General features: G+C 53.3%; 1 protein-coding gene across 1 annotated transcript in view; it reads left to right on the top strand.

Moving 5' to 3' along the window:
• LOC147607268 (protein LEAD-SENSITIVE 1-like) overlaps positions 1–13,369 on the top strand; it is a 52,727-nt gene extending 39,358 nt beyond the window's left edge. Inside the window, exon 2 of the mRNA XM_086790401.1 lies at positions 12,429–13,369. Coding sequence (XP_086646527.1) covers positions 12,429–13,066 — 638 coding nt within the window. The 3' untranslated portion in view covers positions 13,067–13,369. The remainder of the gene's footprint in view (positions 1–12,428) is intronic.
• Positions 13,370–13,576: the final 207 nt, after the last annotated feature.

The following is a 13,576-nucleotide window of genomic DNA, read 5'->3' as shown; positions in this document are numbered from 1 at the left end:
TACTTGATGCTTACTGACTGTGGGGAGCCCTCATGTTACAAAGAGGCTTTACAGAGGGCAGACAAGGCTCTATGGGAGCGTGCCATGAAGTCAGAGATGGATTCTCTGCATAAAAATTGAACTTGGAAGTTGGTGCATTTACCTGCAGGCAAGAAGGTTTTGCCATGCAAGTGGGTTTACAGGCTCAAAGTTGCACCAGATGCAAAGCCAAGATACAAAGCCAGGTTAGTGGCTAAGGGCTTCAAGCAGGAATATGGTGTGGACTTTGAGGAGATCTTCTCTCCAGTGGTCAAAATGACCACACTTAGAGCTGTGTTAGCTTTGGTTGCGCATGATGATCTGGACTTGATTCAGATGGATGTGAAGACTGCTTTTCTTCACGGTGATCTCCATGAGGAGATATATATGCAGCAGCCAGAGGGTTATGCAGTGAGTGGAAAGGAGAAGCTTGTATGCAAGCTGAAAAAGAGTCTTTATGGACTCAAACAGGCACCAAGAGAATGGTATCATAAATTTGATACATTCATGAAATCTCAAAAATTCAGGAGAAGTGACATAGATCACTGCTTGTACACCAAAAAAGCTTTGGATGGCAGTCTATTGATCCTCATCTTGTATGTTGATGATATGTTGATTGCCGGGAAATCTCGTAAAGAGATGGATGCATTGAAAAAGAGGCTGCATGAAACCTTTGATATGAAGGATTTGGGTGATGCAAATCACATCTTGGGTATGCGGATACTTCGGGACAAAAATCAGCATGTGTTGTATTTGTCTCAGAAGGAATACATTGGCAAAGTCTTGCAGAGGTTCAATATGGACGGGGGGAAGAAAGCTAGTACTCCTTTGCCTCCATATGTGAAACTCAGTGCTATGGACAGCCCACAGTCAGATAGAGACAGGGCTGATATGGCCAAGATTCCGTATGCTTCAGCTTGTGGCAGTCTCATGTATGCCATGGTTGCTACTAGGCCGGACATTGCATTTGCAGTGGGAGTGGTTTCTAGATACATGGCCAACCCTGGCAAGAAGCATTGGGAAGCAGTGAAAGGTGTCATGAGATACCTGAAGGGCACACAGGATTTGTGCATTTGCTTTGGCAAACAGGATGCATTAGTGCATGGTTACACGGATTCGGATTATGCCGGTCATCCAGATAACCGGAAGTCTACTACCGGTTATGTATTTACATTCACAGGAGGTGCTGTGTCATGGATATCCAGGATGCAGAAGTGCACAGCCTTATCTACTACAGAGGCCGAGTATATTGCAGCCACAGAGGCTTGCAAGGAGGCATTATGGCTATCTCGGTTAGTGGTTGATTTGGGTTATACAGGGGATATTCCATTGTTGCATTGTGACAGTCAGAGTGCCATCCAGTTGGCAAAGAACCCTGTCTTTCATGCAAAGACGAAGCATGTGGATGTGAAGTATCACTTCATCAGAGAGGTGATAGAGAACAAGCAAATTCAGCTTGTTAAGATTCATACGGATGACAACCCGGCTGATCTGCTGACGAAGAGTTTGCCTCCGGAGCGGTTTGCTCATTGCAGACACTTGATGGGCATTGGATGAGGCCATTTTCAGCCTTGATATGGCCTTGTATATTATCATGTACATGCTGATTTTTTCTTTTCCTTTACTTAAGGGCACTTTGCCTTTAAGTGGGAGGTTGTTGGGGTAAAGGCGTTATGCCCACCCTTATAGTGTGTACAAGCCCATAAGTTATAGTACATAGTACACTTAGTACTTTTAATGTACTAAGTGCACTATGTGTACTAGTGCAATATACATGTGTGATAGGGGAGTCACACACTCATGCTTTTCATGAGTTGACTTATCCCCACAACTCTCTCTCTCTCTCCCTTGCTTCTCTGTGTATGTCTCCCATGAATGAACTCTAAACCCTAATTCAGTTTTTCTCCCCATCATCCACTCCCGGTCACAAGGTCCACATAGAGGGAACGAGAAGGCCACCGCTGAGTCTAGTGCCTCCTCCTCGCGGGCCGGAGGTATCACTACATGAACTCGGATGGGTGCTGGCTCATGGGGGCCCTCTGCTCCAAAAAGCCGTGTGAAGGTATAATCAAAAGCCTCCGAGCGCTGTCTAATGCCAAGGCGACTCAGCCGACTGCGGATAGATGAAATCCGTGAGGCCCTAATCGGCATAGGTCTCCTCTGTGATGCTCGAGCGAGGTCAATGCTCAGCGCTCTCCGGACTGTAGGTGAGCGCCAGGGAACTGCCAGGGCCTCCCGGGAAGGCGAGGCGGGCGGAGGGGGAGGAGGGGGAGGCGAGGGAGGTGGAGAGGGAGCCGCTGCCGAAACCGGAGCGGAGACGGGAGGAGGCGATGGTGGAAGCGAGGCGGTGGGAGGGGACGGGGGTGGGGGGGGTGAAGGAGGGGGTGCTGGCATCTCCTGGTCCTCAGTCGCTGCAGGGGTCTCCTCCTGAAGGGGAGCAAAGCTGTTCCTCACGGGAACCCAGTGAGGCTGAGATTGTGGCTGCTGCTGCAGCGGTCTCTGGGCGTGCTGCTGTGGCTGTCTCCCTCGGCGGCGCCCCTGTCCAGGCTGCCACTCCGAGGTCTCTGTGGCCTGAGCAGGTGTCCCGGAGGCAGCCTGCCGAGCCGAATCTGTGGGCGGGCCATCAGTAGCCTGCTGCTGTGGTGAGGGTCGAGGTCTCCTGCGAGGGCAGGCCTTGGCCAGATGACCGACCTGCCTGCAAATGAAGCACTGGTTCGGGAGCCCCGAGAACTCCACTCTCTGATCTATCCACCCCCCCCCCCCTATCCTAGGTAGCTGAATGACCTTAGGAAGGGAGGAGATGTCAGACACCAACACTCTGACCGAAGGTAGCCCAGCTGCTCTGGCCACCACTGAAGCTGCTGAGGGGCCCGTCTCTAGTACCGAGCCCACCAATGCTCCGAGCCTGGAGAGGAGCGGAAGATACTCCGGGCGGAGACCAGGGAAACAAACTGTAACATGGAAGAGGCGCTCTCCCTGCTCCGCCGCTGCTGGGTCAAATCCATGCTGCCAAGGTCTGAAGAAAGCCCGAGCACCCCTGATGTCAAGGGGACTCATGGCAAGGACCTTGGCAACGCTCTGGGCGGCCTCGAACTCGATCTGATAATGTCCCCGGCCCAGAAGCTGTACATCCAGGATCTTGCCCACATCTGCAAGAAGGCGGGCCTGAAGAAGATCCCTGATCTCCCCTCTGCTGGGGCGAGTGCCGACTATACGGCAGATGGTGGAATGAGCCTGGAGGCGTTCCACCTCTGCGGTGAGGCTCGCTTCCTCTTCCGGCGAAAGAGAAAGCCTGATGGGGGTGACCTCAGGGGCGGGCGAGGGGGCTGCGGATGAGTCCCTCTGAGGTGGGGCGGGAGGAGCCTCCATCAGAGTCTGAAGCTGCGGCGAAGGCGAGGCGAAGGCGGGATCCTGCTGGAACCGAACTGCACACAGAGAGGCGGGATACGGAGCGAAAAAGGAAAACAAAACCCCAAGGGGGGGCGGAAGCAAGCAGGAGGGGGGGTGGGAGAAGGCGAAGGAGAAAAAAGAAAAAAGAAAAACCCTAAAAAAGGGGGAAGGCGGGGGCTACGCGCAAGAGGGAAGGGAGGAAGCGAGCAGGCGGAGGGGGGGGGGGATGAGGCGCAGCAGAGGGGAGGGGGGCGCGAAGACAAGGGGGAAGGCGCGAGGAGAGGAAGCGAGGCGGAACAAAAAAAGGGGGGGGGGCGCAGCAGCGGAAGCAGGCGGGGAGGGGGGGGGGCTAAAAAGAACAGGCGGCGGGCAATGCAGGGAAGGCGGAGGGGGGAAGGAGCGAGGGGAAGGCGGGGGGGCGAGCAGGCAGGGGGGGGGGCGACAGGCGCTATGCAGAATCGCGAGCAGGGAGAGGGGAGGCGGGATCTTCAGCGAGCCAAGCAGCTGCAAACAAGTTACATTACATTCTCTTTGCCCTTATTGTTATTCCGGCCTTTCGACCGTTGGCCAGTTAAGGCCTCCGAACCGCCGCTGTGAGGAGGGTTCGTGAAACGTTCCTCCTGGTCCAAGACCATTGGCACAAGCTCCCCCCAGGTAATGGTGCTGAGCCTGCCACTCGTAATCAACGAGGAGTAGAAAGCAGAATACTGAGCAGGCAAGTGGGCCAGCAAAGTGATGGCCATGTCTTCAGATGATATCTCCTTCCCAGCCTGAAGGACTTCCTGCTGAAGGGCCTCCAGCTTGTTAATGTGTTCCCGCATCGTCGAGGACTTTGTAGGGTTCATAACCCGCATCTGCACTTCCAAGGAGATTCTTTTCATGGGTGATACCCTGTTATAAAGAGAAGCCAAGTGCTCCCATATGCCTCTGGCCAGCGTCATGTGCTTTACATGATTGATCACTTGTGGTGTGCAGTTGAGGAAAATAAATGACCGGACCCTGGCGTTGACACGATCCCACATGTGTGCCTATGCCTCTCGGTCCTTCTTCATCGACAGTAACTCCCCTTCCTCTGCTTCCGGCCGTGGAACCCCGATGACGATGAAATCAGCAAGGTCATATGACTCCAGCACAGACTCCATCATAACCTTCCAGATGTCGTAATTGTTCCCGTCCAACTGACGGTCTACAGGGAACGTGGGGAGAGTCGGAATCTTCACGTGCTTCTCAGCCATCTCTAGTAAATCTGCCATCGCGGGGATGAAACTGAAAAGGGTGGGTGGGTTGGAAAAAAAACTCTAAAACCTGCAAGTGGCTGTCCAGCACCTTAGCCCGCCTTCCTCTTGCACCTTCTCTTCCCGAACAGTCCAAAACAGTCCACCAATCAGCAATCTAACTATCCCCCTCTTGCTCAGAAAACTCCCAAGATCTATCATGAGCCTAGGGCTCTGATACCATGTCAAAATATGCAGCGGAAATGATAACCAAACTTGGGTTCACAAGAGCAAGTAGAGTGCAGAAAATAGACAGCACAAGAGACAGAGAGAAATAGGCGTGTAACCTCTTCTCTATACACAAGATCCCGCACAAAACTGAATGATACAATGGTGAGGAGCATGGGGCCTATTTATATGCCCCGTGGATGCAGTCGGCCAGCGCATGAGGCTCTCCACGACTGCATAAAGCAGTCGGCCAGCAGCAGATGTCTCCATGACTGAGTAAAACAGGTCGGCCAGCATAGAATATCTCCACGACTGTGTAAAACAGGTCGGCTAGCATCAGCACCTCCACAACTGCAGAATGGGCAGTCGGCCAGCCACCATGGGCTCCTGCCAATCATCTGGCATCCATCCACACCATGGAAAAATGGGGAAAAATAGGGAAAAAATACGGGGAGTGAGGAAAAATGATAAAACACCCATACAGGGCGGGCACACCCACAACAGAGGCCCTGGTGTATAAAAATAGACAGGAGATGACTTCTAACATCATCATCATGAGTGCTATACTTGTACAGAAGTAGTACCCTTTTGTCATACGCTGTGACCCCATTGTGAGCTCTAGTCCAGGGAGATGTCAGGCACGAGCTATGTGGGTCATTCCAAGCCTTAGGTGTAAAGAGTCTGTCACTTAACCCACTTGAGAATAGTCCAGTTGAAAGCACATTGTATGTGAAGAAAACCGATGCCGATATTCTCATAGTCATCTTGTATGTAGATGACATGCTCATTACAGGTACTAGCAAAGCACAAATTTCAGATTTCAAAGCTGATTTGAAAGCTGAATTTGATATGTCAGATTTGGGGCCTTTACACTACTATGGTCCAAAAATCCTCCAAGAACTCTTGTGAGAGTCCCTGTAGCCGCCAATGCTCCGATGCAGCTGGAGAGACCATCCTCCTCGCCGTCAAAATATGTCGTCCCAACTGAACAGTATACTGGAAAAAGGTGATCTCTGTGGACTCGGGGGATGCATAAGGATCAAGCCACTGGTACTCGCCAGGGTCCCACTGGAGCCGGGCCAAAGGGCGCGCTGCATAAGCCCATATGCGCCAATCAAAGTCCACATTTGCAGGGTCTGGGTCAATATGCCACTTCCGAGAAGCGGCGGCCACTACCCGTATCCTCTGAAAAATGCACTCTGCAACCAAAGGCGACTCCACCTCCACTCTCTGAAGTCTGCCCTCATCCTGGATCTCATAGTTAGAGGCATCTACCATCCTCAGTGCAAGCTCTGACAGCAATCAAGATCTCCAACTGTGTAAAGGCTCCCATCCACCGTGGGGCCACTGGCTCGAGAGGCGTGAACCACTCCTCTATGAGTGCCTCCTGAATGTCATCCCTCATAATCAGTCTCCCTCTGAAGTGACTCAGCCTCTCCAATTAGATCTCCTCTGGGAGACTGCAGAAGGCCTGCCAGTCTCCAAAACTACGTGCTGGGCCTGCCGCCAATGGTCCCCAGGCTAGACGAGGCCGAGAAACCAGCATATGACCCTGCTCTGTGTGAACCGCTGGGCTCCAGATGAGCGGTTGTCTGGCCCGCTCCTCATCACAAGAAGGAGGTCTCTGAGAGAGTCCCGGTCTCAACAACTCCCAAGCTCGCAGGATGCTCAAGGCAAATCTGTCCTCCCATCCTCTATTGAGGCCTGTCCTCCTCATCTCTATGAAGATCCATCGTATCTCCGGTGCCCAAGTGCCCCCTGCTGGAGGAGCCCGAGCTTGCAGCCGCTGCAAAAGAAGCTCTTTCCAAGGCTCAACACTTGGAAGCAGCCCCCGAACAATAAGCTTCCCCAATAAGGCTCTACTCTGATCAACTGGATCTGTAATAACTGCCCAAGCGACCTTAGCCTGGGCTGACTGACCGTCCCGCCCAGACCAAAGAAAGTTCCTTATCAGCCTAGCCTCTGTACCTGGCTGATGCAAGAGCTCGAGTAGATCCAGCAAGACGTGATGTACCACATGGTCACTAAAAGCACGTGATTCGCCACCACCACCCTCCCAGCCAAGGATAGCCGAGCTGTACTCCAATACAAAAGCTTCCTCCGAATGCTCAGAAGAAGGATCCAAAAGGCCACTGTCTTGCGCCAATTGATCAATGCTCCCGAAGGTGCACTAAAAACCTGAAGCGACTGCTCTGCCCTCTAGAGATTGGCCTCCTGGCCATGCAAAAATAAACCCGTGTCATCAGCAAACTCAGCATCGAGCAGGTCCTCCCCCCGGACTGGGAGCTGGAGTCCTCTCAAGCCAACCTCCTCTGCCGTCAGATACATGCTCATAGCCTCAGCAAAGAAGAGAAAAAGAAACGGGGTGAGAGGACACCCCTGACAGACTAATCTGGTCAACTCAAAACTCGGCCCCCGTCCGCCTGCCACCATCAGCACCAGGCTACGAGCTGTGGAATATAGAGCCGCCACTCCTCGAATCCAAACTGGCTCAAAGCCCAGGTGAAGCATCGTGCCCTCTAAGAAACTCCAATCGACTCGATCGTATGCCTTCTCAAAATCAAGAAGCATCATGACCAAGTCCTCACCGAGAAATCTAGCTCGGGTCGTCGCCTCCCAGAAGGTGAAAATGTTGTCAAGGATACTACGCTCCTTGACGAATCCTGTCTGGGTAGCATGAATCAACTCCCCCAGGAAGGGCTGGATCCTCAAACTCAAGGCCTTTGCTAAGACCTTGCAGACAATATTGAGGATCGTAATAGGTCTCCAATGCCGAATATCATCTGATACTCCCTCCCCCTTGGGGATAAGAAAGATCAAGCCCTCTGAAAAGCTATGTGGCATCACCCCAATGTCCAAAACATACTGAAAGCCCCTGCGGAGGCCTGGCCCCAAAAGGTGCCAATAGCGCATAAAAAAGGCAAGCGTCAATCCGTCCTCCCAGGCGCGGAAGGACTCTCAAGGCCTCAGCAAGCTCAACCTCTGAAAGAGGCTCACCCAGAACTGTACGCATACGATCTGTGACCCTCCTCTGCACATGGGCCCACACAGTCTGTCTGCAAGCATCCCGAGCCTCAGTGGCTGGCTCCGCTGAAAGCAGGTCTCTATAGAACTCAGTGGCAATGGCTCTGATCTCCTCGGGCTCAGTGGCTACTGATCCGTCCTGCCTCCTGAGTTGGCGGACTCCTGCTCGAGCATGGCAATCTCAAAAAACTCCCCAGTCACTCTATCACCAAGCTGCGTCCACTGAGAGGCCTGGCGGTGATAGTAAAACTCATGCCTCTGCTCCTCTGCCTCTCTAACCTCCTGGCGTGCGTGGCTCAGCTGGGACGCCACCCACTCACATGTAGGCTGCTGCTCCTAAAGGCGCTGAAGCGAAGCAAGGCTACATCTCAACTGCCGCTCCCGCTCGCGTGTCTCTCCCAGCCGTGTCAAGGCTGCAGCGTGCAAAAAAGAGCTGAGCTCGATGAGTCCCTGGGCACACTGGCCTGCTGCATCCTGGTCAGAGCTCTGGCTATCATGCCATATCCTCTCAATGTCCTCAGCGAGACTAGGATCTGTAAGTATCCTCTCTGGGATCCTCAACTGCAAGCTGGTCTCCCGTGTCCTCTCCTCAAGTGTCAAAATAACTGGCGCATGGTCTGAAAAAGAGGTGCCAGCGAGAATGCCAACGGAGCCCCCTCGCTCCCCTAACCTGTCGCCCACATAGAAGCGATCAATCCGTGATAGATTAGTCCCTCCTTGCCGGCGATCCGACCGAGAGAAACTAAGACTGTCGTGAGAGCGGGAGAAAGCCTCATGCTGCCATGCATTAGTGATCCTCAGTGTCGTGCAAAATCGCTCCCAAGCTGCAAGCTTCGTGCCGTGCACTGTAACATGATTGCCTCCCACCCTATCGGCCGGGTCCTCAAGCATGTTGAAGTCTCCCCCGACACACCAATGTGCGGCCTCTGGCAATGCATCCGTAACCTGGGTCCAGAACTCTGCTCTGGCACTAGCATGGTTGGGCGCATAGACATTGAGCACGCCAAAGAGCGCATCATGCATCCTCAGAATGATATACTGTGCTCTACCAGGCACAATGATCCCACGATCCACAATGGCCTGCCGCCATACATCCGCAATGACCATACATACTCCTCCCTGCCCACCCAAGGGGCCAAACCCTGCAGACCAAAAGGTGTCCCATCTACCAGGCATCACCGAACCGTATCTCCGGATCCTGCTCTCACCCAAATGGTGCTCCTGCATCATCAAAATGTCAACACTGCCCCCAACCAGGCATCTCTGAAGCTCCTGCCTCAAGCAACCACGGTAACGTATATAGTGTGCGCCGCCAAGGCCCTGTACATTCCATGAGATGATCCTCATGGATGACCTGCTGAGGTGGATGCTGTCTCAGCCGTACGGCGGGCCTTCGCAAGCGGCTTGGATGGAGAATAGTCCCCATCCGAGCGGCTACGAATCTGCCCACCTGGTGTGTTGCAAGAATCTCGGACCAGGCGCCAGTGGTGGCTGTGTCCCATGGCGACTGCCTCCGGCTCAGACAGAGCAACCTCGTGTATGCATACATATCCAGGGTCGCGTGCTAAGTATGCCACTATGCGAACCACCAAATGTCGAATCCCGGAGGCATCAACACTCCCGGGATCAAAGAAAAAATGAGCCAGCTCCCATAGTTGGCCTATCACATCTGTCACCTCTAGATCGCTCACATGGTGGGAAAACTCAACTGCCTGAGTCTTCAAAGTGCTAAGAGCGAGATCCATAGGGCCACATAGAGGGAATGAGAAGGCCACCGTTGAATCAAGTGCCTCCTCCCCTCGGGCCGGAGACATCATTACATGCACTCTGATGGGTGCTGGCTGATGGGGGCCCTCCGCTCCAAAAAGCCGTGTGAAGGAATAATCAAAAGCCTCCGAGCGCTGTCTAGTGTCGAGACGACTCAACCGACTGCGGATAGAGGATATCCGTGAAGCCCGAATCGGCATGGTAAGTCTCCTCTGCGGTGCTCGAGCAAGGTTGGTGCTCAGTGTCCGCCGGACTGCAGGTGAGCGCCAGGGAACTGCCAGGGCCTCCCGGGGAGCTGAGGCGAGCGGGGGGGGAGAAGGGGGTGGAGAAGGAGCCGCTGCCAAAACCGGAGTGGGGACGGGAGGAGGCGAAGGTGGAAGCGAGGCGGGAGGGGGGGACGAGGGAGGGGGGGTGGGGGCGAAGGAGGGGGTGCTGGCATCTCCTGGTCCTCAGTCGGCGTTGGAGTCTCCTCCTGTAGGGGAGCAAAGCTGTTCCTCACGGGAACCCAGTGATGCTGAGACTGTGGCTGCTGCTGCTGCATCGGTCTTTGGGCGTGCTGCTGGGGCTGTCTCCCTTGACGGCGCCCCTGACCAGGCTGCCACTCCGAGGTCTCTGTGGGCTGAGCAGGTGTCCCGGAGGGTGCCTGCCGAGCCGCATCTGTGGGCGGGCCATCGGGGGCTTGCTGTTGCAGTGAAGGTCTGGGTCTCCTGCGAGGGCAGGCCTTGGCCAGGTGGCCGACCTGCCTGCAAATAAAGCACTGGTTCAGGAGCCCCGAAAACTCCACTCTCTGATCAATCCATCCCCCCCCATCCTAGGTAGCTGAATGACCTTCGGAAGGGAGGAGATTTCAGGAACCAAAACTCTGACCGAAGGTAGTCCAGTTGCTCTGGCCACCACTGAAGCTGCTCTGGGGCCAGCCTCAAGCATCGAACCCACCAATGCTCCTAGCCTAGAAAGAAGCGGGAGGTACTCACGGCGGAGCCTAGGGAAGCAAACTGTAACATGGAAAAGGCGCTCTCCCTGCTCGGCCGTTGCTAGGTCAAAGCCATGCTGCCAAGGTCTGAAGAATGCCCGAGCGCCCCAGATGTCAAGGGGACTCATGGCAAGGACATTGGCCACGCTCTGGGTTGTCTCGAACTCGATCTGGTAGTGTCCACGGCCCAGTAGCTGAACGTCCAGGATCTTGCCCACATCTGCAAGAAGGCAGGCCTGGAGAAGATCCTGGATCTCCCCTCTGCTGGGGCGAGTGCCGACTATACGGCAGATGGTGGAATGTGCCTGGAGGCGTTCCACCTCTGCGGTGAGGCTCGCTTCCTCTTCTGGCGAAAGAGAAAGCCTGATGGGGGTATCCTCAGGGGTGGGCGAGGGGGCTGCGGGAGAGTCCCTCTGAGGTGGGGCGGGAGGAGCCTCCATCAGAGTCTGAAGCTATTTCGAATGCGGAGAGTCCTGCAAGAACCGAGCTGCACACAAAGGGCGGAGGGGGAAGGCAAAAAAAACCCAGGGGACGAAAAAACACAGAAAGAAGGGGAGGGGGGATAAGGCTGCGAGGACAGAAAAAAAACCCGGGGGGGGGGGGGGGGGGGCAGCGTGCAGAGGGGGGGGTGGGGGGGAAGAGAGGGCGACGGCTGGCGGAGGGGGGGGGGCGCGAAGGCGAGGAGCAGGGGGCGGGCGTGCTGGGGTGCGCAAGAAAGCCGGGCGGAAGGGGGGGGGGGAGCTTGCGTGAGGGCAGGCGGGGGGGAGCAGACGCGTGGGCGAGAAGGAGGGGAGTGTGCGCAGGCAGCAGCGCGAGCAGGGGGGGGGGGGGGGGAGCGTGAGAGCTTCAGCGAGCGATTAATCTTTCATACCCACATGCATTGAGGTTGATCGTGGTAATGCACAACAAAGCCTTCTTTAAATCTTTACTTTGGTGAGATCTTTAGCATCCATTCACTGAGTAGAAGGAGAGAGAAGAGTAAGTAGGCGACACAGTATTGAGTCCCAAATACCCATTGAAGCCCCCCTCCCCCGGAGAGGAAGGAGACTGAATGCTGTCATGGTGACTGAATTCTGCTTGATTTGATTTATGATGAATGATTTATGGCTGTGACCAAGCGCTTGCGTATATATGGATATAAGCTGCTTGTTGGTGGGCTGAAGGCTGTCGGCCTGTTCTAGATGGACAATAAAATGCCAATCGTAGCATTAAATGCTAGCGCTTCACTTTATGTAACATAAAATGTTTATTGCCCAACATTTTATGGTGGTCGACTGCCTTAATCAAAGCTGACTTGCTGCTGGTTGCTACATAAGCTGGCCGACTGGAGCATAGCATGCTCCTACTGCTGTCGGCTGGCTCTAAACACTGGCCAGGGCTGTACAGTGTAAACAGCCCCTAAATAGGTTGCTACAAGATGCTGTAGCCATGGGTTGGCCTTTTGGCTGGTCCATAGGCATGCAATCTACTTGCTAATGCTTGTGATGCAAACCTAAGCTATGGCTGACTCTTATTTGATGGGGTTCTCCAAGTGGGTTAAGAGGAATGACTTCAGATTGACCTGTATGGCACGGAGACCGACCTACATAGCTCATGCCTGACTGTCCGTGGACTAAGGGCTCACGATGGGGTCATGGTGTACGACAAATGTTCCTAAACAGGTATTATTTCTGTACAAATGTTGCACTGATGATGATGCTGGTGTGTCACTGCTCTTGATTGTTGTGGTTTATTTTCTGCTTATTAGTAGGTTTGGCATAAAGTTATTGCAAAGACCTTTCTAAAAGGAAAATTCATTTGATTGATAATTGCAGGCATTTATGTCGGTGATGGGAAAGTGATCCATTTTACAAGAGGAGAAGGTCAGGAACTCGGCACAGGCACCTTCCTTGATAACTTCTTAACAAGTGCTGGCTCATCTCCATCTCATGCTTACAGCCCCTGTCAAAAGTGTGGTTTAAACAGGGACAGCAATGGGGTTCTGCTTTCTTGTCTTGATTGTTTTCTTTGTGGATACCCCCTCTATCGCTTTGAATATGGGGAGAACACATCTGTCTTCCTTGTCAAAGCACGTGGTGGAACATGCACTCTTGCCTTGTCGGATCCACCTGAGGCAGTCCTCCATCGTGCAAATTATCTTCTAGAAAATGGGTTTGGTTGCTACCACATCTTTCAGAAGAATTGTGAAGATTTTGCAATGTATTGCAAGACGGGGCTTCTTACTGTTGATGGAAATATGATTGGGACCAGTGGGCAAGCAGGTTCTTTCCTTGGAGCACCTTTGGCAGCTGTGGCCACTTCTCCTCTTAGGTTTCTGATGGCGGAACCATGGGGGTTGGTTGCTGTGAGTGCAGGCATGTATTGCCTAAGTAGATATGTTGCAGACTTGGGCAATCGCAGGGATGTTTCGAAAGTCCCAGTAGAGGACTTGGTTGCAAAGCTTCACCTGTAGCTTGTGAGATTCAGGCTACCACAATGGGCCTACGAAAGCTGCTTTGACATTGCTCTATTGGACGTCTTATGATGCAAGGATCTATAAACTTGCCCATAGTCAAGAGGCAAAACAATTTATATGCACATTGTACATACCAGCTGGTTCTTAATTGACCTTTTGTGACAATTGTGTGAGGTCTTAACTATTGGCATTCTTGTTTCATTCATTACCTCATGGTCTTCTATGGGGGGCAAACAGTGTATTTGAATATAAGCCCTCTACTTACATGCATGAAATATCTCTATTATGTCTTCACTGCTAGCGCAAGTCTTCCTTGCACTGTGGCTGCGTATATACTTCCGAGAACTGGTTAGCCTGCTACAACCACCTAATGACATGCATGCACATCATGCAAAGGAAGGGCCTCGGAAAATTTCATGCTACCATTGTGAATGACAAGGGTGGGATCTAACCCATTCCATTTATAGATTTATGCATGTGCACATGCAGGTTAGTGGCATGCGAGAC

The sequence above is a fragment of the Cibotium barometz genome, chromosome 55 (genome assembly GCF_041138505.1).
Source record: "Cibotium barometz isolate CiBa-2024 chromosome 55, ASM4113850v1, whole genome shotgun sequence".
NCBI classification, from domain to species: Eukaryota; Viridiplantae; Streptophyta; class Polypodiopsida; order Cyatheales; family Cibotiaceae; genus Cibotium; species Cibotium barometz.
The sequence above is the reverse complement of the archived record's forward strand: the minus strand, read 5'-3'. Positions and strand labels throughout refer to the sequence as shown.